Raw genomic sequence first — 21897 nt, 5'->3', positions numbered from 1 at the left:
CTGTTAGTTTACACTAAAATACAGGGGAAATTTCAGTTTAACAGCAGGCATTTGAGGCAATTAGACTATTCCCTCTTTTACAGACTTTCAGTAAYTTACAGCATTGATTCATGATACTTAATTCATTTTCTTTTGATGTATTTGCTCTAATGAGCAACTTTTATTTGAAACTGGCATGCCTGGTAACAAATATCTTTTAGAGAGCGAGGCAGACAGAAAGAGTCAGCTACAAATACACATGCCTTGGAAAACACAGAACAGATTAACCCTATAACCTTATGATACTTATATAATCATAGAATACTTTAAAATAACACTTCAGCAGTTAGTTCTCTTGGTTTTATCAGGCTCTGACAAGAGTTTCTTAATTTGTGTGCCTTTCTTTACCTCGCACCACACTTTCATGTTGTGCCCTGACCAGCAGTCCCTCGGGTTGGGAATTCTGGCTTCTGGGTGAGAATTCTTCTTGTTTGATATAGGGCAGGGAAGCTAGTGAGGAGAAGAAAAAGTTTGAGGTTTTTTAATTTTCTTTAATTATAAATCATTAAAYAGTCTGTATTAAACCTGTCAGCTTTTCTTTTCTTACCAGATTTSGCTGACTCCTGCTGCCTTGGCAGCCCAAGGGATATAGAACCCACTGATGGCTTTGCAGTTTCTTGGGCGTAGGAAGCTTGACTGTGGGATGTTAAATAAGTGCCAGGTGTTCCCTGAAACAACAAATATATGCTAATTCTTGTTTCTGGAACAAARATTCACATCTCTTTTTAAAGGAGAATGCTAAAATGACTGTGATTCCATCTGGGTATTCTACAGTACCCCACTGCCGTTTCCCAAAGTACAGAGCAGCAGGAGTGGAGTGGAGCTGGAAGTTTGGTAGCTCACCTAAACTGGATATCTGTGCTCTTAAATGTGAGTAACTGCATATATTCTCTTTTCTAAAGCTCCTGTAATTCCTGGACTTTTAGAAATGGCATGTTCAGGTAGGTCTTAACAATTAATGCTGTGACTCCTTAACAGAGCACAAGAACTTGAAGGTTGAAGAAAGGGCAAAAAAAAAAGGTCTAACACACATTTTCAAATTGTAATTCTCTTACTTGTGAGATCGAGCCTCCCATGATGAAGGAAGGTTTTTCTGATGGCACACTGGTTTTGGAGGATGGAATGAGTGGTGGTGGTGGTCGGGTGGGTCTGGTTGTGGGCAGGCGAACTCCTTCGGGAATATTGGTTATCACCTGGTGAGGGGCTGGCTGGAGAACTTGAGGGGAAAAATTGTACATTAAACATTGCAGTGTGAACAGAAATAGCACAGTTCAGCTCACAACTTCTAATGAGAATTGCCTCACAATACCCAAAAGCTACTTCAGCTGTATTTACAGCTCTGAAATTCACTATGTTCAAGATTTTGTTATTTTCTTGTTYTTAAAGAAAGTTCTTATTCTCTACATGGAATGCAACTGAGTCAGGTATAATCTGAGCTTCCCTGATTTTGTCTTTTTTTAGCATGACATTATAATCTGAAGGGGGAGCAATAATCCAAGTTTCAGATTTAAGATTTGTCATTTATATCACTGTTTTGTAAGACATTCACACTGGAATAAAAACACAGCCTCATCGGGCTAGAAAAACACTAAGCACCTCTTCAAAAGCACACACAGAAAATTATTTATCTTCTATTAATTCACAAAGTATTTAGAGAATAATTTGATCCTCCARATCTTTACCTGGGGGGACACTGTAGCGAGCTGCATTCATCTCAGGCTGGGGAGASGCTTTATTGACTTCTCTTGGAGATAACCTGTATGGTGATGCTGACCTMGTGGCTGGATTTTGCACTTGTGCTTCCTGTTCTATTCTCTTGACCTCAGCATAAGGCATGTAGGCCACTGGTTTGCCTGGGAAGGTTGTAGGGATCAGAAAGAGAAGAACCCTGGGTTAGAAATTGGAGTCAAAAGGTTCCATTCACAGCACAGTATTAATGAAGGGCGTATTCCAGTGCCAGACATACCCATCAGGTACAAGTGTTTCAGTTCAAAAGTAGTTCAAAATTTCACGTGTTCCACAAATTTTTGTATTCTATTTAAGTGCTCAGTGTCCAGGTATGAGCACAGGTAAAAGGAATGTTTAATGCATGAAGTACATACTCCCACCTTCACCTTAACCTTCTGTGAGGGTTCTCCTAGAACAGTCACCTGCTCCTCTCACCTGCATGCTGAATCTTTCTCTGKAGGAACAACTCCTTTTTGGGTTTGACACAAATGGAACCAGTTTTCTGCCTTTTATAAAGGGGTTACAAGGCAGCTCTTCAACAGTGAGCACAGCAGAGTGCACAAGTTCCTTCCAGCAAGGAGTAGTTCATTATCAATTCATTATCACACTAAACTTCCACTCTCCAATGAGGCAGCAGAGTAACACAGGGACACAAACCAGGGGATGTGGGAATACCCACCTTCCCACTCCACACTGGGGCTCTTGGAGGTGCCACAGGGGCTCACAGCGCTCCGATATTCCATGTCCAGCTGCTCCTGGCGCTGGCGCTGCTCCTCCAGCAGGGCTGACTCGTGCATGGCCTTGATGTGCCGCTGGTAGAGCGCGTAACCGCTCACTGGGGTGCCCACRGGGACAGAGCAGGGRCTGCAGGAAACCTGGRGACAGAGAGGGGACAGTGGCAGGGACACCCTCACAGGCACTTCCTGGAGGAATTGTGGAGCTCAACTCCCCCCTGCAGTCTGGGTGTTTCAAAAGGTCCACACCTGGGTTTATATTTGGTTATACTTAAACTACTCTCCCCCTGAAAAATACAATATTAAAGCAAATTATATTTTAATTTGTCTAATGATTTTTTTCCTGCTTTAGTGTTGTGACTGGATTTAGGGGTAACAACACTTCTTCAAACAGCATTGAAAACAGCCCATACCATAGGTGGGATGACAGCAGCTCGGTGGTGAAGCTGTTGCAGGTCCATCTGCCCTTGCTTTATTGTGGATGATACCAGAATTGACCCAGTGGGATTTAACAGTGAGGGCTTTGACTCTCTGCTGAAGATACTGGAAAAAGAGATAGAAGGCAAAAATATCATCAAAAGGAGTAAGATTACACATCTTAAAAAATTCACAGGTGAAACTCTTAAAAAAAACCAATATATTTATCAGACTGGACAAATAACTGAAAAGTCAGAATCATGTAGTGTTGATAACACATCTGGTAGAAGAGGCAACAGATGCTGATATATTTTCATAATACACAGAAATACCAWAATATGAGCTCAGAATCTCCCACATCAGCAATTTACGTATGCAATACTCCATCAATGAAGCCTTCTTTATAAACAGTGCTTTGGAAAAACACAATGAACAGGAAGGACTACATGTGTTTAGTGCACAGAAAATAAACAGCAGTCTACAACAGAATCATTTCACATGAAGGGCTAAGACATTTGTGGAAAGATGATGTTTGAAGAGGCAAGAGGGTGCAGAAACACCATSACCTGCACTTTTCCAAAGCCCACAWGCACTCCAYGACACTGGATACTTTTGACATTTAAACATCTATCCCTGGTACTGCGTGYATATTAAACCACTGAGGGGGAGGGTGGCACTGGCTGGGGTGACACAGGAACTACACCAGCAGAACACTGAAAAKACTTCAAATACCCTCAGTGGTGTCAGCCATTCCAAAAAGAGAAACAGCTCCAAAGACAGGCAGCACTGTCCATTGAAATCCTACTCACCCCTGTCTGTCAGGTTCTCCRTCAACCTCCTCATCAGCACTACAGGTGGCACTGGAATCATTATCTGAATGGGATTCTTGTCTGGCTGTAGGAACTTGCTGGGACAGACTATAATCCATTTCCTCTGGCTCTGACTTCTCTTTAGGTTTCTCCATCTCTCTCTCTTTGGTATCACTCTCWATTTTCACTTGAATATTCTCTGGTAGCCTCATTTCAGTCTCTACAGGTTCTACTTTGGTATGAACTGGAAGAGTAATCACAGGCTTAGCTTCAGCTGGATGGCTTCTACTGTCCACCTCCATGGGCTCTTCTGCCTCAGTGTTTATTTCTTCCTTGACCTGTGGCTCGGGGTTCTGAGTTTCAGCTGTTGATACACTTTGGGCTGTTAAGGAGGGAGATGTGCTGGTTGCAGGTTTACTGGCAGATTCTTGTTCTGCTGGGGGCTCAGTGGTTACTTTTGGAGCAGCAGTTTCAGATGGAGTTTCTTCAGTTGGTTTAGCAGGTTCTGCTGGAGTTGGAGATGGAGCACTTTCTGTATCAGAACTGTTTTCAGCACCTGGGGAAAAAATGTTTTGCCATGAAGGTTCAAYGTTAATGAAATCTGATAAATTGGGTGCAATAAGGATCCACCAATTTTAACCAACCCATCTGCAAAACGATTCATTTTGACTTATTATAGAAAAGGACAATTTGCTGAACTACACACACACACTGCAACTAAAAAATACCAACTACYGAGAAAACAACACTTAGTCATATTCTCTCATTCATTGTTTATGAATTCTACTGCCTTTTGCTCCACAAAAGACCAGCCAAGACTGACTGATGTTGAGTGCCTATAAATTAGCAGWTGCAACCAACAAATATATATTAAAAAACCACCACTTGAATTTGCTTCTCTGAAGCTTTACTGAGACTATCAACTACCAAAGGTTACACGTATTTGATTCAACTTGTTTCAACACTCTAGATGACAGCATAATCAAAGCATCTCAAAATACTAAGCAGTAACATCTTTAGGCTGCTAAATTCTAAAAATGTTTCATGCCCTCAAGCAAGTTCAAATCACTGAAATCCAACTGAAAGCATTTGAGCACTAAACCACGAAGTGGAACACAGATTTCTGAGCATATCATTCCCCCACTTTTCTGAGCACACAAAAGTTTCCTTYGCAGAAAGGTTACCTTCACTGTCTTCTGGGTTTTCTTCTTCATTAGATGCTTCAATATCTTCATCCTCCTGAGCTGACACAGTCGAGGCCACACTCTCACACTGTGACACATCCCGTTCTTCTCGGGGCCTTCGTGACGACTGGGAAASACACAGCATTGACAATGCACTGAGAATTATTGCCTATTACAGATTCTCATTTACCAATCTCAGGTTGAAATGAAGGACAGAGAACCTCTATTTAGCACAGTCATTCAGAAGGGGTACTCTTTCGACTTCAGACCAACTTTTGCTGCTCCTGATCAAAAATAAGTTTGGGAACAAACCATGGCATGCTTGGGGGACAACAGAACAACTGCAGCAAAAAGACCAGGAGAGCACTGCMGTTTAGAGGCTTTCAACACACATTATTCTACTTTAAATGCCCCCAAACTTTCAGTTCCTGGACTTCTACCAGCTCTCCTGCTGTTTGTTAAGGTCAGTGATTGCTGTGTTTCAAGGAGCTGTTRTACATCTATAGCTGCTCATGCACTGGTGGGTAATGTGGCTTTCAGAGCACTGAAGAATTCCTCAGGCTCGAGTGTTCTACCTGCTACACTTAAAGCATTTTAAAGCAAAAAATGGTTACTGTCACAGGTCAGTGAGCACCAGCCACCCTTTCTAGAGATTCATGTCACAACAGAAAGACAAGTAGAGAAGGAAACAAGTGAGGATTGCAAAACAGCCTTAGTAAAGTGTGATGGATGACTTCAGCAAGATACAAATCTTCCCATGCCAAATATTCAATGTCCACAGCACTCACCTTCTGTTTGTGCTGTTGGAGGAGACTGTCCAGGTTGTGTCTCCTTTTGTAGTTGAAGTAGAAGTTTTTACACTGAGCTTCACTTTTTGTCCCAACCATTTTGGCAATTGCTGCCCAGTTTCGCCCGTGTTCCACTAGACCTGGTCAAACATTAAAGAAACCATATTTACTATATCAATAACTCACCTATCCCAACCCCAAAAAATAGAACAACAATGCCTATGGGAAGGTAAGATAGAGAAGTACTGCTGTACAAACAGTTCTAAGAAACTCACAGGAAAAGAGTCAACGTGAGTCTCAAAAAATTATTTTGCCTGTTAAAGATATTTGCATTTTATTTTTTTATATAAAAAACCAACAGCAATTTGCAAATTATTCATTCAATATAGTGTTGGCAAAAGTCAGAGCAAATGTAGTCAGTGATTCAGTAAATTCTTGAAATTTTGTTAATCCAGGTATCCAGAAGGAAGTCAAAAGCTTGACAAGATTTACCTTTCTTAGCAACTTCCATTTCTTCTTCTGTCCAGCGGGATGTCTCCACAGGCTCTGTAGAAGCTGAAAGAGGAACAAAGATACTGAGAACAGAAAAGACTAGGATTCATTATCATGGCACCAATTATGCATCCCACAGTCAAGAAATCTGTTTACATTATGGCATGCTCAGGTCACTGGGGATGCTGCTYTTGTCAGAGGGAAGCAGTCAATCTCCATTAAACCAAGTTAGAGATACAGAAGGAAACACCACAATTCTCAGCAGAGAAAACTGTTTAAAACTACAAAAATTATGATTGTCTGTCAAGGAAGATTTGTAAGTAACTTAGGTGTATTTATCACAAAAAATTTTATTTTAAATGTCGGTAATTGCCATCAAATACTAAAAGCAGCAATCCAACATGCTACAAGGCAGTTAAATGCTGTCTCACTGCTGTGGAAGGGACTTGAATGGTTATTTATTGGTTAGTGGGTGTCAAGAAATCTACTGTTGCTGTGTTTACCGAGTCTCTCAAATAAATGGACAAAAAGAAAAGAAAACAGAAAACCCAGTACGTAAAAGCAAGCAGGAAGCTAAGTATGATTCAGTGCAAAGTACTTTTCATTCACTCCTCTGGATTTTGTATCATTCTGTTTAAATTTCTGAATAGCACTGAGCTGCAVCAGCCTCCATTTCCTTTCCATAAAATCTGCCATTACACACAGCATGTAACCCAGACCCTGCAACAGCTTCCATTAACAAACAACAAAAGTAGGGCACTATAAAATATCGGATCCACTGAAAAGCTATTTTGGTTTTTCCAAAAAACCCTGCAAAAATGGTTTAAAAATAAAATAAAATAAAACAAAAGCAAATTGCTTCAGCCTTATAAAAACCCACTGCTTATAAAACTCCAGTGTATCAATAGAGCAAGAATGTTCATCACAATCTCTGTTGTTTACAGTTATACAAGAAGTGATGTGCCCACAGACTCTGTTCTTTATAATCAGAATATCTGAGTAACAAAAGAGTTGTTACAAGCTCTAGAAYAGCAGCTGCCTGCAACTACCCAGCTGAAGCATGAGGAGCAACAAATTTTGCCACAGCAGAGCACTGCAAGGAAAAAAAACAACCTGCCCTGCCATCCTGGATAATTATTTACCAGCCACAAGATATTCTGGTATTTCTGCACCACCACAAATTAGGTCAGCCTTTTCCAAAATACACTCAGAGACTGCGTCGTATTTTTTAGCCATACAAGCCAAGAAAGTAACATTTGATTTTAAAAAAGCCTCTTGCCATCTAATGCAGAAACAACAACTTGCCAAGATCTATTTCAGCTTATGAAACTCCCTGAAGTACTCAAATATCAGGCCAATTATTTAACAACATCCTCTGTGAGTTGCAGCCTGTCAGTGAATCTGTGTCACAGGCATCTGGATCTCTGCAGACCCATCATTAACCTGCACAAGGTGTTATCACAGAAGGGCTGAACTGCCTTTTCTCCCCTCACATCATTCTAACAGTCAGCTGATTGCACGTGCACTATTCATGAAATTACACTCGTGAAAGTTTAACAGTTCCACACAGTCACAAAATTATAAGCAGGGCTAAGAATAAAGATGRAATATTAAATAGGAAAAAAGAGATGCAGTGCATGCCCGGAAAACACTCTGTAGCAGTGAGGAGCCTACGACCAGCTGGGTCCCTGGGAGTCCTGCAAATGCTACTCACAAGGTTCTGGTGGGGGTGGCAGAGGTGGTGGTGGTTCCTCAGTGGCTGCAGCTGCAGCAGCATTTGCTTGTGCAGCTTCATTTGTCATTGATCTGGTGATTCTGCCCTTACGCCGACCTTGGCTGTTGGCTGTTTTTCGGCCCCGAGGAGCTGCCTGCTCCCTTTCCTCTGTTTCTTCTGGTGCAACTTCAGTTTTGTCCTTTTCTTTGGTATTCTCTCTGGGAGTAGGTAAAATATAATTCAGTCACGTTCAGAGTGCTATTGTGGGCAGATATTCTCCAATATCAAAGYACAGAAAAACCCCAAACCCMACAACTATAAACGCAAAAGACACCTTTAGTGAAACAGAATTCACTTATTGCACACAACTTTCAGTTGCTAGAGAGTAACACAGATACAAGATATTGTGAACTTCAAAGAAAATATAACCACTGTTGCAGAACATACAAGAAAAGCCCACACCAACAAGACGTGGAAATKATTACATGTRCAAAAAAGTAATCCCACTGCTTTTYCCACCAGTTTAATTAGCTCAGCAAGACAGAGAAATTTGTATGTCCAAAAAAAATTGTTTAATACACAAACCCCAACCTAKACAGAAATAGTCTTCAGTCCAGATTTCACTGTCAGCTAATGCAAATTTTGATCTTTGCAAAARAGTGCAATCCAGGGTGAATTAATGCATTTCAGGATGTATACACTTACTTAGACTCCTCTTTCTCATCCTTCTCTTCTTCATCTTTCTTTTCCTCCTCTTTTTTCTCTGATTTGTCTGATTTGTCCTCTTCTACCTTTTCTTCTACCTTTTCTTCTTGAGAAGGACGAGCAATCTGTTGCTGAAATGAAATGGGATTTAAATGATAACTTGATCACACAAAGGTGCAGCAACTTGTCCTCAGAGCAGCACAAACACTAATGCTGCATGCTCCCATTTGATAATATTTTAAGACASAGGCACTGAACACTGGTCAGCATAAGAATAGAATATCTCTGCCTTATATCTTATAAATTCCATGGAAGTACAGGAGGTTTCTGCAGCATGAGCATGGAAGTGATTGTGTACAATCACACACTGGCTGCCGTGTGCCYCACTAAAAATGAACAGCTATGTTTTAAAAGTGCTGAGGGAGGTCTGACCCATGTAGTAAGGGTGCTGTTCCATTTAAATTTATTTTTAACTTCATGCATTTTATAGTGAAACATGATCTTACAACTGCGGAGCAGAAGGTCTTGTGGCATGAAAATCATGACCAACTCCAAGTTGCCTTTTCAAAACTGCCATTAGTATTTAAGAAATATAATTGCTAAAAAAGCTGGGTCAGGAATTTTAGATTTACATATCCGGTGAGTTTATAGAAAGACTTACTAAAAAACTCAAAAACCTTTTCTCTACTGAGATGACAGTTTTACAAGCACAGTAAGCATGGAGCTTATATCAAATATCCGGAGTATGCTTGGCAATTCAGAGAAAGACAAGGACAGAGAACTACAAGACAAGGATAGAGAATGACAAGATTGATGTTCTAGCATTTCATGAACTTGGATTTTACAATCTACTGAAAAATTCCTCCAAATAGGCTTTYCTTTTTCACATAGGAAGCAGCCTCCCTATGAATGCAGCAGCAGGTGTCACTGTTTCACTAAAAAAACTGAGGCTGGAAATAGTCACAAAATTGACTTGTTTTTGACACTTTAATAATGTGAACTGCAGCAGAAACTCTAAACAATATCCCCTATCATCTTGCTGCAAATTATTAGCAATTAAGGTGCTGGTTATTGATTATGCAAGGACTTCTTTCAAGCAAGATGYCACATATACGGTAAGATAAATTATTTCCATCCTGCTACATAGATTGACCTTAAAAGCAAGGAGTTAAAATGGCATTAAAAAAAATTATTTAATATCTAATCTATTTACAAAAGAATTCTCGAAAATCCTGTCCTACCTAGTCACCTTAAYACCACTTAGTTCTCTGCTTCCCAGTAACTTTATTCAAGGTGCATAATAAATGCATTAACACAAACCTTAAAGGAGTCGAAACCTCGGTCAGCGACGTTCCTGCACATTCATCTGCTGATTAAAACTGTTACAGTCCACACAAGGGGATGGGCTTGAACTCAGAGCACGACTCAAAAGGACAAAACCCACCCCAGCAGCGACATCACAGGGCTCTTTAGCAGAGACTGCCTGACCCAGCAACGCGTTTATTCCAGGAAATTGTGTCATTCTGCCACTTAAGCTGCCTGCAGCAGTGCTACCCCTCTCACACAGCACCTTCTAATCTCCCCGGAGTCACCAGAGGTGATCCCCGTCACACACACGCTGCGAATTTCTGTCTGCTCACATCACTGACCTCCCACCTGCTGCCCAGTCACACAAACTGCAGGAACACAGCCAGCACTGACCACTGCTGGGCTACCCAATTTAATTTAAAACTTCACTTAAAGAAAACTGATGTCAGTGAGTTGAGGAATTCTCTGTGATCACAGAATTACTGGGTGGTTTAGTTTTGAAGGGACCTTAAAGAACATTTCATTCCAAACCTCCTRCCRTGGGCAAGGACACCTCCCACCAGACCAGGCTGCTGCAAGCCCCATCCTAAACACTTCCAGGGAGAGGGAAGTGAAAGCATCATACAGCCATGGCTTTCTCTCAATTCTGTATTACAAACCTCTACATTTGACATTTGACAAGCTTTGGGTTTAAGATGTGCTTGTTCATTCGCCCCTGTGACATTCTGGAACARTTTAGGCAGCATTTTATAAAAAGTCCTTCCTAGACCTATTTGAGGACAAACACACATCAGAATTTTGTTAGCCTTGCATCTCTCCACTTCACATCCTTGATCCACCACTCAGCTTCTCCCAAGTGAAAGCCCCCACATTGAAACCTGAGCCAAGTTGTGCTCACTGCATTCTCTGAAGGACTTCAACGTTGTTACCATGATTAATATCTCCTCCACTGCAATATTCCACTTGCYTGCCTTCTAATTTACAAAAATATATGAACTATTAAGAGTTTAAGCTGAAGCACCTGTTATTGGCCTAAGCCCATCCTGGAGCACCTCATAAATCTTACACGACTTGTGTTTGCCAATCAGCAAGGAAGTTTCAAGTTGCTACTGAGAGATATGAAAAATATCAGCTTCAAACAAAGCTGGGGCACAGGAGGGGGAAAGGGGTGAGCTGCTTCCTGCAACTGTAAGATAAAAGTTCTGGCAAGTCAGGCAGTTCAACCCTCATAAGTTCTTTTTTACTAGCTATTATAGATGTTGCTAATTAATCATTAATAAAATTATAAACCCAAATACAATTTTTGGCACCACATAGTTCCTTACTATTAACATGCTAACTGCAATGCTTCTGAATATAAACTTCCTGAAGTGGTAAAATTTCCCTTTTAGAGTGCTGAGAGTATTTCCTTGAGTTGGCAAGTCCAGCTCAACCCTCCTCAGAGCTAAAAACCTGGCATTTAACTTGCATCCTTAACAGAGCACACATTAAGCCTGGCCAGCATTTGCCCAGAGTTTTGGGATCTGCTGCAGCATTTAATGTGGATCAACAACCAGCAATTAAGAAGTACAACTCTGCTAAAATTCCAAGAGCAAGTAATCTGAGCTGAACAAACCTTCAGTGTTCCAACTGATGTATTCAGTTACTCACATATAAATCAGCACTCACAGGAGCAGTCACAAAGTCAGGCAGAGCACCTTGAGCTGAGTTCACCAAGCAAATCCATGCCCTCGTGTCTAAAGCTGGTATTAAAATCCTTCTGGTCTAYATATGTTATCCAAGGAAAGCAACCATTCATGGATTGAAAAGTCCATCCAAATTTTGAATTCTGYCAGTTCCAATATTCTCAAGTTTAATAATGTGGAAAAGACATTTAAATCTACAGTAAWGAGCTTCTAAATATCTCCAAATCTCCAGTTCCACTGCACTAGAGCTGAGCCAGTTCTGTCTCCTCACCCCTTAGAACAGCACCTAGCAAAGATATCCTTTAACATGTGACACTTCCAGTGATCACACCAACCTCATTTAATGATGGCACAAGAAACTGAGCCACTCCAAATGGCAGCACTACCTTTGCTAAGTGTCCACAGCGACTGTCAACATTTGGACAATCCTGTTTATTTTCATCTTCTCTGCATTTGCCACACATCCAGACTTCAACTGCAAACCTTCCCCATCACTACTCCAACAACTATACCCTTCTCCAATTAAAAAAAAACATTAGGCTCAGAAAACTTTCAGTACTTATGTCTTTCAGAACAGTATTTACTGCACTTACTGTTTTACAGAGCAGATTTGTGCAGTCCCAAAGTTTCAGGGTTTATTTTTTCCAATACTCACATTAACCCTGGAAGCCCAGCACATGTATTTATCTGCTTTTGGTACATAAAATGCTGTTTCTTCTCCTCTCCAAAGACTTCCAAAGGAACACTTCCTGAATCAGCAGAATTTTTTATTCCCATGCATTAAATTGGGCTCTTTCTTCTCGCTCTGAAGTTCCAGYTTGACTTTGAGCCTGACCACCAAATAAAGATCACTAATAATTTCTGCTYTTTGACAAACACTGACATTATGAACTGATTATATATTTTCCACTGCAAGTCACATGCTAAACCTAATTTCTCTTGGCTCCAATATAGGATTTAATGATGGATTCAACCTCAATGTCTGTGGCGGGTCCTCAAAGAAAATGAATTGTTCTATGAAAACAAGAAATAAATGTGCAAAGGAAGAAGATATTTCACAGAATTAAAACCAAACTAACCAACAACACCCCTGAGATCAGGATCAACTAAATTTTAAAAGGGCAAGAATGCAATAAAGGAAAAATAATTGTCTCCATCCTCTTGCATATAATATGTTGTTATATCAGATAATGAAACAATTGTAAATAAATTCAAGATACCTGGTTTCTTCCTCTGCGTTTCCCATAATTCCTTCGCACAAGGGCTTTATAATTTTCATTTTTCTTGGTCAAATAATAATATAATACACAGTCAGGAACATTCTAAAGTGAAAAAGCAGGACAAAGTAGTGTTTACTCCTATTGAAAAAATAAGATTTTAGTTTTCAATTTCTCTGAACACTTAAAACTATTCAACCCCCAGATTAAAATAAAAAAAACTTCTATTTATKACAATAGTGTATATATTCAAGGTTCTGTTGTATGTCTCAACAAATCCTTAATCTCCAGTACTTCTTACACCAAATCTGCAAAACCAAGTTCTAAAGACTAAAATTAACTCCAGAGACTGAGCTGGCMGTAGGATTCTCTGACTTGGAAGGTGGTGGAAAGGTTTCTCTGGGTCAGCACAGTATCTCAGCAGAGGCACTGATGTTCTTATCCTTGCAGAGACAGGAAAAGCTTACCTGCTTCAACAAGAAATTATCCAAACTAAATGAGGGCTATTGTCTTTTATCCCTGTTTCTAGGGTAATTTCAATAATTTCTGYTGGCACACACTGATTGTGTTACTGMTCAAGTATTATAAAATCCTGCCAATGCAGTAACTTTTTTGGACTTAATTTTTTYTTCCCAGAATGAGAAAATGATGCTGGGGTAAGTGACTTACATTTGGAAAGTTAAGGATCCCACCCTAGGCTCTATTTATATTAAAAAATGTCTTACCTTTCGTTCCAAGTAGGAAGCAATTAGACCAAAGTTCTTGGGATGTTGCACAAACCTTTTACAAATCAGAAATATTTCAGTTTAAACAACATAATCCATGATCAAACAAGCAAAGCAATCTTGCAAACAATCTGTTCCATCAGCAAGCCTTTCATTTGCATGACTGAAATTAGCCTAAAAAAGCCCAGTTTTCAAATTGTGCAAATTTAGAACTAAGCACTTGAAATTACCTGATAAATTTATGATCTGATAAAATGAGATGGTATCTCTTCTCATTTCACTAAAGTAACTAAGGGAACTAAAGTACTTTTGAGAAAATTTTGTATKTAAGGGAGAAATGCATGTGAGCATACTCATTTGAAAAATAAGTCTAAAACTTTGCAATATTTATCACAGCCAAATAAGAACACTATCAAATATCATTGCACAGGAGCTTCATCATTGCTGATTTAGCTTTGAGGGGTTGGGCATTTAACTGTCATTTCAATGTAATAAAAAGAAAAGAAAGGCCATTACTTTTCCTTAAAAATCTCTTTCTCGTGGTCTGTCCAGACGTTCATGAACTGCCTGTCTTTATAAACTTTCATGGGATCCTCCATCAGCCCGTTCATGTTAATGAACTTCACCCGTCTCTGTTCTGCATCAAACATCATGGGAGGGATGACAGAGAGCTGACGCATTTGCTTCTCGTTATTCTACAGGCACAGAACAAAAGGAAAAGTAAAGAACACACAGAACGCTGCTACTGATGTTTACAGATCTTGAATTGCACAACTCTTAAAGCTCCACATTCACAGTCAGTTTGGAACTTCTCTTTGTACACATCTTAACTCTTGCAGAAGTTGTCACTATACCAGTGARCATTTAGAGTTAGCTAATGGAAACAGTGTCACAAGTGATGAAAAACTAAAATGATGGAGGGTTTGAGAAAAGGAMGAGTTTTCACATGTTTGTTACAGCTGTGAAAAACTAGGTTGCAGCAAGCCTGCAATGAACAGCCACATGAGGAAAATCTAGGGCAGATACAATTAGAAAGCAAAACCCTCTAAAGAAAAGTATTTGTAAGACTTGCTTCAAGCCACACTTCACACAGATTCTTTTAAAGAGAGAAGAGCTTTCTCTTATCAAAGAAACAAACYCTCTACAAGAGAGCTTTCACTGCCAATGAAAGGGAATTTATTGGCTGTGCTTCTACAGCAAAGTACAGCCCTCAGCCTCACCTCCTGYTCAGAGAGTCCATCGATGATTTCTGAAATCTCATGTTCACTTCTTGCAATYGTTGCTGAAAGGCCAGCCCCTCTTTGGCCAACTCTGGGATTAGAGGAAAACAGAAGGAAAAAGGATAAAGTGGGAATTAGCTCTATCTGCAGGTTTTGCACATCACAACAACCTTCAAAATTCCTTATAATGTTGTTATCAGTCTCTCAAACCAGTTAGGATCAGTCTTTCTTTGGTAGTGTCAGAGCACAAACTCTGTCACGTCCTGCTTGGTTTTACAGTGAATTTTCAGAGCTCAGCAGGAAGGGAAAAAAAAAAAAAAAAAAAAAAGGTGTTACCACCATTTCCACTGCAGAGTTGGTGCTTCAGATGAATGAATGTGCTTCTGCTGAGCATGAGAAATGTTCATCAGTGGCACAGAAATCATCACCTTAATTAGACCAACTGATAACACCTCGCAGGAGCCTGTTTGTTTTTTTTTTTTAAGAAAACCACACTATATTTGCCTCCTATCAATTTCATCATGTTACTAATACAGCACTGAGGCTTGTTACAACAAAAGAAAATTTTACACTTTTGAATCGATGGGGAGAGCTGTAATTTGGAAGAATTTTTCAGCTTGTGATCTTTACCCTTAGGAACATCATCGTAATATACCACAGCATGTGGGTCAAAAAGCATTTCAAAGGTAAAAATCACTACTAAATGGAGAGACAAAATACCTCAAAGACTTTACTGAATTAATCCATTTGCACCAAACCTGAGGGAAAAACCCTTAGTATTTACATAGCAATAGTATTACAGCACAGCTACAGACAGAGGCCATTACATTAGAGAATGTAAATATAAAGAGATGGCCCCTTCCCAAAGTAGTTTGCAATTACAAAGATATGATATATCCTTAAACTGAAAACTTCTTATGCATAGGAGTGCTGTTCCCATTTTAACAGTTTAACTTTCTTTTTTTTCTTGATTCCACAAAATCTTGCAGCATTTACAATATATTGCAAACGCTCTGCTTTCCCCATGTTTTATGAGATAAGGTGATGTAGACAGATGGTTACCAGAGATGAGATTAAATCTTTATGGGCCTTGAACTCTCAAAGGTGTATTGAAATGATTTCCAACATCAGATAAACAGATTTCAACACAACTGAATCAAACTTGACCTAATTCTAATTTAAATCCTRTCTACCTACAGCACTGCAAGGTGAACTCTCAAATGAATTACACTTCACTGCTTTTAAGACTCCTTGTGTTTTCCATCTAAAAAATGTCTGATAGATTAAAATTAAATAATAGAGACTTAATTGTTACACCTTGAATATTTTAAAATGCAAAAACGTCTGGAATAAAATTACCCGGCAAGTACAATAAAAGATCAGTCAAATTGTTAATTAAGAAGATAAATGGTTTTTGAGTGTGGGGGCTAATGAATACAGAGATCATGAAACACAGGAGTAACACACACACCCAGTGACAGAAAAATACCACTATAATTTAGGGTGTTAGACCAAAATGAACAGGCTCCAATTATCTTCAGATGAACTCCACAAATCCATTTTTGAGCAGCTTAACTCTCATCTCACTGACACCACAACTTAACGAGCTTTTGCTAACTGGCCCTTTTTCAGYGTTTCTTTTGGAAAATATGGAGTTTGGTGGCAGATCTAAAAAGGCAGATAGGAAAGGAACCATGTGGACATCACCACAGCAGCTTGAGAGGACACCAAGGGATGAGGCTGGCACAGCTGGCACAGCTGGAGGGGAGGGATAGCAAAGAGGCCACTACTACAGTGGATAGAAAAAGCCATGGAGATCCTTAGGATGTGAAGTGAAACTTGAGCTCAATGCCATGGAAACACAGTGAACAAATGGAAGAACATTTCCCTTTATGCTCTTTGACTACTGTTCTTTTTAAAGGAATAAAGTGATGAACATAAAACTCAACCATTAAAATGAACCAATTTTATCATGAATAATTTTAAAATGAAGACTGAAGAGATGTTTTGTGGGAACATTTCMAAGTAATACCTTTGGAATCTTTCTTGCTGCTCTCTCTGCTTCCTGATTTCTGGAAATTGTTTCTCATAGTACTCCCGGGTTTTGCTCTCCTTGGCTTTCCTGCGTGGATTATTTTCTATTCTGTCTACTTTCTTCTCCCATGCCTCCATCAGCTGATCATAACGTTGACAGATTTTCTGTTCCTGTTAAATTCCAAAAGCACACCTTGAACTAGGCAAAATTMACCAAGTGATTAGTACAGATCACATGGGCAGGCTCCCAGAAAGCACAGATTTTTCCTGCTCCAGTTCCTTCCATGTTGAAGATGACTTACACCAAATTTCCAGCACAGAGTAGGTGAGGAAGTAGATTTTGAATATTCTATACTATTTCTTTGCTTCACTGATCCCAATGGTATTCAGTAATCGTCATTACTGCTTTCCAGAAATATCTCATCTTCCAGTATGACTTGGTTTAGCTTTAAGTCTTATTTTTCTAATCAACACATTTGGGAATGCAAGACAGGGGTCCAAAGAGAAAACCAGCCACATGCTCCTTTTAGAAAATCATGGTGGTCTTACCCGTTGTTTTCTTGCATGGTTCCTTCTTTTAAAGAATAGGATCAGCTTTTTCCTCATCACCTGGTTTCTGGAAAACAAAATTACGGGAAAAAGTGAACTACATAAAAATCAAGTGCTTCAAAATTACTCAACAGAACCCATCTCAATCCTAAATGCCAGATCTTTATAATGAGCAACAGTTTCAGTGTAAAAAGTAGGGAAAATTTCCATTGAAGTCTAGATACCTAAATCATCTAATACAGTATTTTTTCAGAGAAAGATTCTTGAAGATGGCTGGAATAAGCAATCGAGACACAAAAGGTTCAAACTTCAATGCAGTGCTCTCCTTTATCACAAGAGAGATAATATGCTAAAATGAGAAAATTTGGTTTAAGTGATTATGCTTTTAGAGGGGAAGAAAGTCTTTGCAATTCAGCCCTAAAGTTAAGAGTTTTCCAATATATYATTCAAGAAATAAGTACTTTGGAACTGCTATATGAATCTCTTTGATTGAGTGGAGCAAGAGTCACTTTTTAAAAGTTTTTAAAGGATGRCCAACTTAAGTTTTATGATGTATTTTTTCTTTAAATGAAGGTGGAAAGTCATGGTTTCCCTCTGCCTTCAGCACACATAATGTCTTGCAGAACTGTTTTACAACAAAGAAATCAGAAAGTTACATGSACTGGAAGCTTTCAATTATGGTTAAAACTCACACATCCTATTAGGAAATGACAGCAATGAAAAATGTGAGTGAATGTTTAAGCCCAGACCCTCTGAATAGCACAATGAACAGGATATTAAAGCACTCACGTTTTGATGTTTTCATGGTAGACCTTGGTGTCTGATGGTTGGTTGTAAAGTGGCTGCAATTTTGGATGAGAAAGGAACACTTAGCACTTTGCAGTGCATGGAACTTCAAGTGTAAGCAACACATTTAACAATATTTTAGTATTCTGACAACACTGCACTCAATCTGAGATGCAGCAGAGCTGAAGGGACTATAAGATATTCAGCAAAAAGCATAGATTTTATTACTTAAAATTAAATTATAACTAGTTACATATGCAACAGTACTTCATTTTTTCATACTTCAAACTGTTCYCTCAAATAGATTCCAATATATTTCAAAAATCACACTTATGTGGCCAATGCACTCACTCAAGCCCCAATTCACCAGTGCATTTTAACACACATTCCTTCTATACATAATCACAGAACTGCAGCTGCTCAGCACAACAGAATTAAAGCAATTAGCATCACAGACAATAGAATGAAAGAGAAAAAACAGAATTCCACAACTTACCAATTCAACTTTTGGACCAAGACCTTCAAAAATCTTGTGAGCTTCTTCTGCTTTTTTCTGCAAATAAGATTTTTTTGGTATAATCAGAGTAAATCCTCTGAAGTTCATGTCAAATGTGGATCTGAACTCTATGTTCTCTGCTAAACCCCTGCCTGACCACATGAGATCCTTCTTAACCTACTTCTGCAATGTTGCCTCAGCAAATAAAGAAACCTGTACTTGAATTGTGCAGTTGCAGCTCTGATCTCCAAGTCTGGAAGCTGAGAGAGCATAAAAGCAGAAACCTCTGCAGCTGAAAAAACCCAYACATTTCATAATACAGCAAATAATTATAAAGAGGAAGAAAGGTGTCCAGTAAAATAAAGTATAATTACCTTTGAAAAATGGAATTAAGAGGCTAAAATTCTCCAACTGACAAACCTGGAAGTGTGAATCCATGCATATATAAACACACAAAGTGTGTCAAAGGTCTTTCATTTGCAGTGAGTGAAGACCACAAAGTAATTCTGACCCTTCCTTGCATGGAATGCTTGGCACACAGTTCTACTGTATAAAGTCTAATATTGTTTTGCACCGTTTTTTTACCTCCTCAAATTAAAAAAAATAGTGTATTTTAATAGAAGCCTGCTGTTCCTCTAAACTACAGAGTAAAATTGGGAAATCAAACAAACATATACCACTCTCACAGAAGATCACAATACTTTCAAAACCCCCAGATATCTGACTCCCTAATCTCAAACTACCATGTGAAAAGAGGCAGGAAGCATTTTTGCTATTACTGTTGGCAACATTACTGAGCTCCTGGACTTTTCTCACCACTTAAACAACACAAGCTCATAATCCACCAATAYATTACTACTTTGCATCTGTTCATTTATACAAATGTTAAATGCCAGAAGTTAAGAGTTTTTAAAGAAGGCACAAAATCCTACAGAATATGCAGTTTGTTCCCTTCAGCTCATTTAAAAGTAGAGTCTTAAGCCAAGTTTGTCAGCTCATGTGAGGAAGAGATAATTCAAGATAAATTTCTGCGGCATTTTTCATATCACACACTTAAAAAGATATAGATGTGTGTGTATGTTTATATATATCTATTATCTGTGTATCTCAGCACAAGGGTCTAAGGATRAGACCCACAGCTCTGTTTCCCTAAACTGCTTACATGACACAATGAAGATTCTGTGATCAAGAATAAAAATGTCATGCAAGTGCCTTTCATTTAAAGAAGCACATGAATAGTAAAAGAGGGATGGGCAAATCACTAAAACAGAAGCAAAATTTGCCCCATGGAAGTAAATGAAGATCTAAGGAATGTCAGCACTGGGGTCAGTGAGAGCCACCTCAGGGAGGTGCAGGGGACACTCACCCGATTCTCATCGTAAATAATCTGGACAATACTGCGGTGCTTCTGTTCCACGGGAGGAGGGGACACCGGCCTCTCTGGCTCGGGAGGCTTAGCAGCTTCTTCTTCAAGTTGTTGCTAAGAGACCAAAGAAAGAAAATCAGCCATCCATGTTCCCCCCACCAGTAATTAGTCACCAGAGATAAAATACGCAGCTGATCAGTCAGCACTGCCTCTTATTTCGCCTTTTCACTGACAAGGAATGAATGAAATTGTTTTAATGCCCACAAGGACAATAACAAGACTATTTYATCTACTATTGGTAACCCAAATTATCTGTTTACAAGACTCACCTGCCTTGAATCAGACTTGTTTCAGCTTGACAGTTAAAGACACTGTCACTTTGTAATTTATTATTATTAAACTTTTTATTTATTTATTTTATTAGCTTTAAACAAAAGTATCACCTTTGGAGAACAGTTACATCAAACCTCTTCACAGAGGAAATAAACCGCAGAGTTGCCTTTCTGCACTGTAGATGTTCAAGTGTCACCATTACTGATGTCTTACGATTTCAAAAGGTACAAAAGTCCTTCTAACACTCCGCAGAGAACATCATTCTAAAGGTACTTCACAGCAAAAATAAACCACTCCACATGCATTAAAGTTCCAAGACTCTTACAATAACAAACAACCAAAAAAAAATACCAAAAGCCAAAAAAAACCCCACCCTGTAATCCTCTCCTAGCTACTACACTGCTGTGATTTACTTTCACATCAAATAAATCTGGTTCAGTGACATCTTCATTTTTTAAATATCCTTCACCCATGCCTGCCACAAGCATATAGCAAAGATTCTGACACCAGGGATCCATCCTGCCTTTCAGTTCTGGCTGGAATGTGCTCCATTGCTGTGCAAGAATTCAAACCCTAAAATTTTAGCAGAATGCCCTATGAAATGGGCTCAATTATTGCAACAGCAACTTCTTAGTCTTTTGCAAGTCAAATCACATACAAATGAGGACAAATGAACCTTCACAGCTGAGACGAACAGTACTTGCTGATTTTGTGGAAAAGTGAACAGAGATAAGCATCATTAACACACRAACAGGTACTCAGTGACATCCTTTTTTGTTTTTCTGCTGGAGGTCACTTTACAGGTCATGAAAATTCAGACGTAATTAAATGCTTCCAGACCATAAAAACACACAGCTCCTGAGAGCTGTGCATTTGCTATCCTGGACCTACAAGTTAACAAATCCTACAGTGTAACTCATTTCCTCCAGAGTTCCAACTGAAAAAGAGTAAAGCTGGCACTTTTTCTATCTGGATCTTTGGAAGTCAGAAAAGGAAAAGGAAACAAGGACTTTGTTTTTGTCAATGACTAACAGATGCCTCGATTGAAGGGTGGGATTACTTGGCCACAGCAGCTACTGGGAAAGCAACAACTTCTGCCAGCAAACATTTCCTTTGCTTCCAATGGCCACAGYGCAGTTCTCTGATGCAAAGCATAGCAGGAGCATATAGAAAACAAAAAAAAGTGGTATTTCCTCCTTTATTTCTCTGCTCTCTGTGTTTATTCTCACCCCTTCTGCTGCACTTGCCACCAAGGCTGACCTTAGCTCCAGATGTTGGGATCTCTTGCCCTTGGGAAAGCAGATAATCCAGAGACTTTTGAACAAGCTCTGGTTTTGGAGATGCATGCAAGGGGTTCTCCCCTTGCACAGACTGTGAAAGAAGAAAGATGATCCTCCCCTCAGCCAGCAGGCAGCTCTGAAGCTGAAATTACAGTCACAGTGCCCTTGTTTCACAGCAGTTTCAAATATAAACCCATCTACTGCTGCTGCTCCTATGTGGCTTTCTCCTACGTTCAAAAATGCTTAAAAATATGTCATGTCTAACTTGTTTAAAATAACATCAAACAC

At 39.3% G+C, this 21897-nt stretch overlaps 1 protein-coding gene across 1 annotated transcript in view; it reads right to left on the bottom strand.

Moving 5' to 3' along the window:
* Positions 1-21897, bottom strand: part of NCOR1 (nuclear receptor corepressor 1) — a 55334-nt gene that overhangs the window by 16056 nt on the left and 17381 nt on the right. Inside the window, exons 6-26 of the mRNA XM_057371960.1 lie at positions 19997-20110; positions 18631-18687; positions 18138-18190; positions 17349-17415; positions 16798-16970; positions 14766-14856; positions 14062-14240; positions 13546-13600; positions 12824-12925; positions 8611-8741; positions 7906-8123; positions 6192-6254; positions 5700-5839; positions 4912-5038; positions 3728-4283; positions 2915-3044; positions 2447-2642; positions 1722-1892; positions 1095-1255; positions 587-707; positions 388-489 (exon numbers count right to left, since the gene is read on the bottom strand). Coding sequence (XP_057227943.1) covers positions 388-489; positions 587-707; positions 1095-1255; positions 1722-1892; positions 2447-2642; positions 2915-3044; positions 3728-4283; positions 4912-5038; positions 5700-5839; positions 6192-6254; positions 7906-8123; positions 8611-8741; positions 12824-12925; positions 13546-13600; positions 14062-14240; positions 14766-14856; positions 16798-16970; positions 17349-17415; positions 18138-18190; positions 18631-18687; positions 19997-20110 — 3007 coding nt within the window. The remainder of the gene's footprint in view (positions 1-387; positions 490-586; positions 708-1094; positions 1256-1721; positions 1893-2446; positions 2643-2914; positions 3045-3727; positions 4284-4911; positions 5039-5699; positions 5840-6191; positions 6255-7905; positions 8124-8610; positions 8742-12823; positions 12926-13545; positions 13601-14061; positions 14241-14765; positions 14857-16797; positions 16971-17348; positions 17416-18137; positions 18191-18630; positions 18688-19996; positions 20111-21897) is intronic.

This window comes from Malurus melanocephalus, unplaced genomic scaffold, assembly GCF_030028575.1.
Source record: "Malurus melanocephalus ecotype Western Australia unplaced genomic scaffold, MMel_1.1 scaffold_162, whole genome shotgun sequence".
NCBI classification, from domain to species: Eukaryota; Metazoa; Chordata; class Aves; order Passeriformes; family Maluridae; genus Malurus; species Malurus melanocephalus.
The sequence above is the reverse complement of the archived record's forward strand: the minus strand, read 5'-3'. Positions and strand labels throughout refer to the sequence as shown.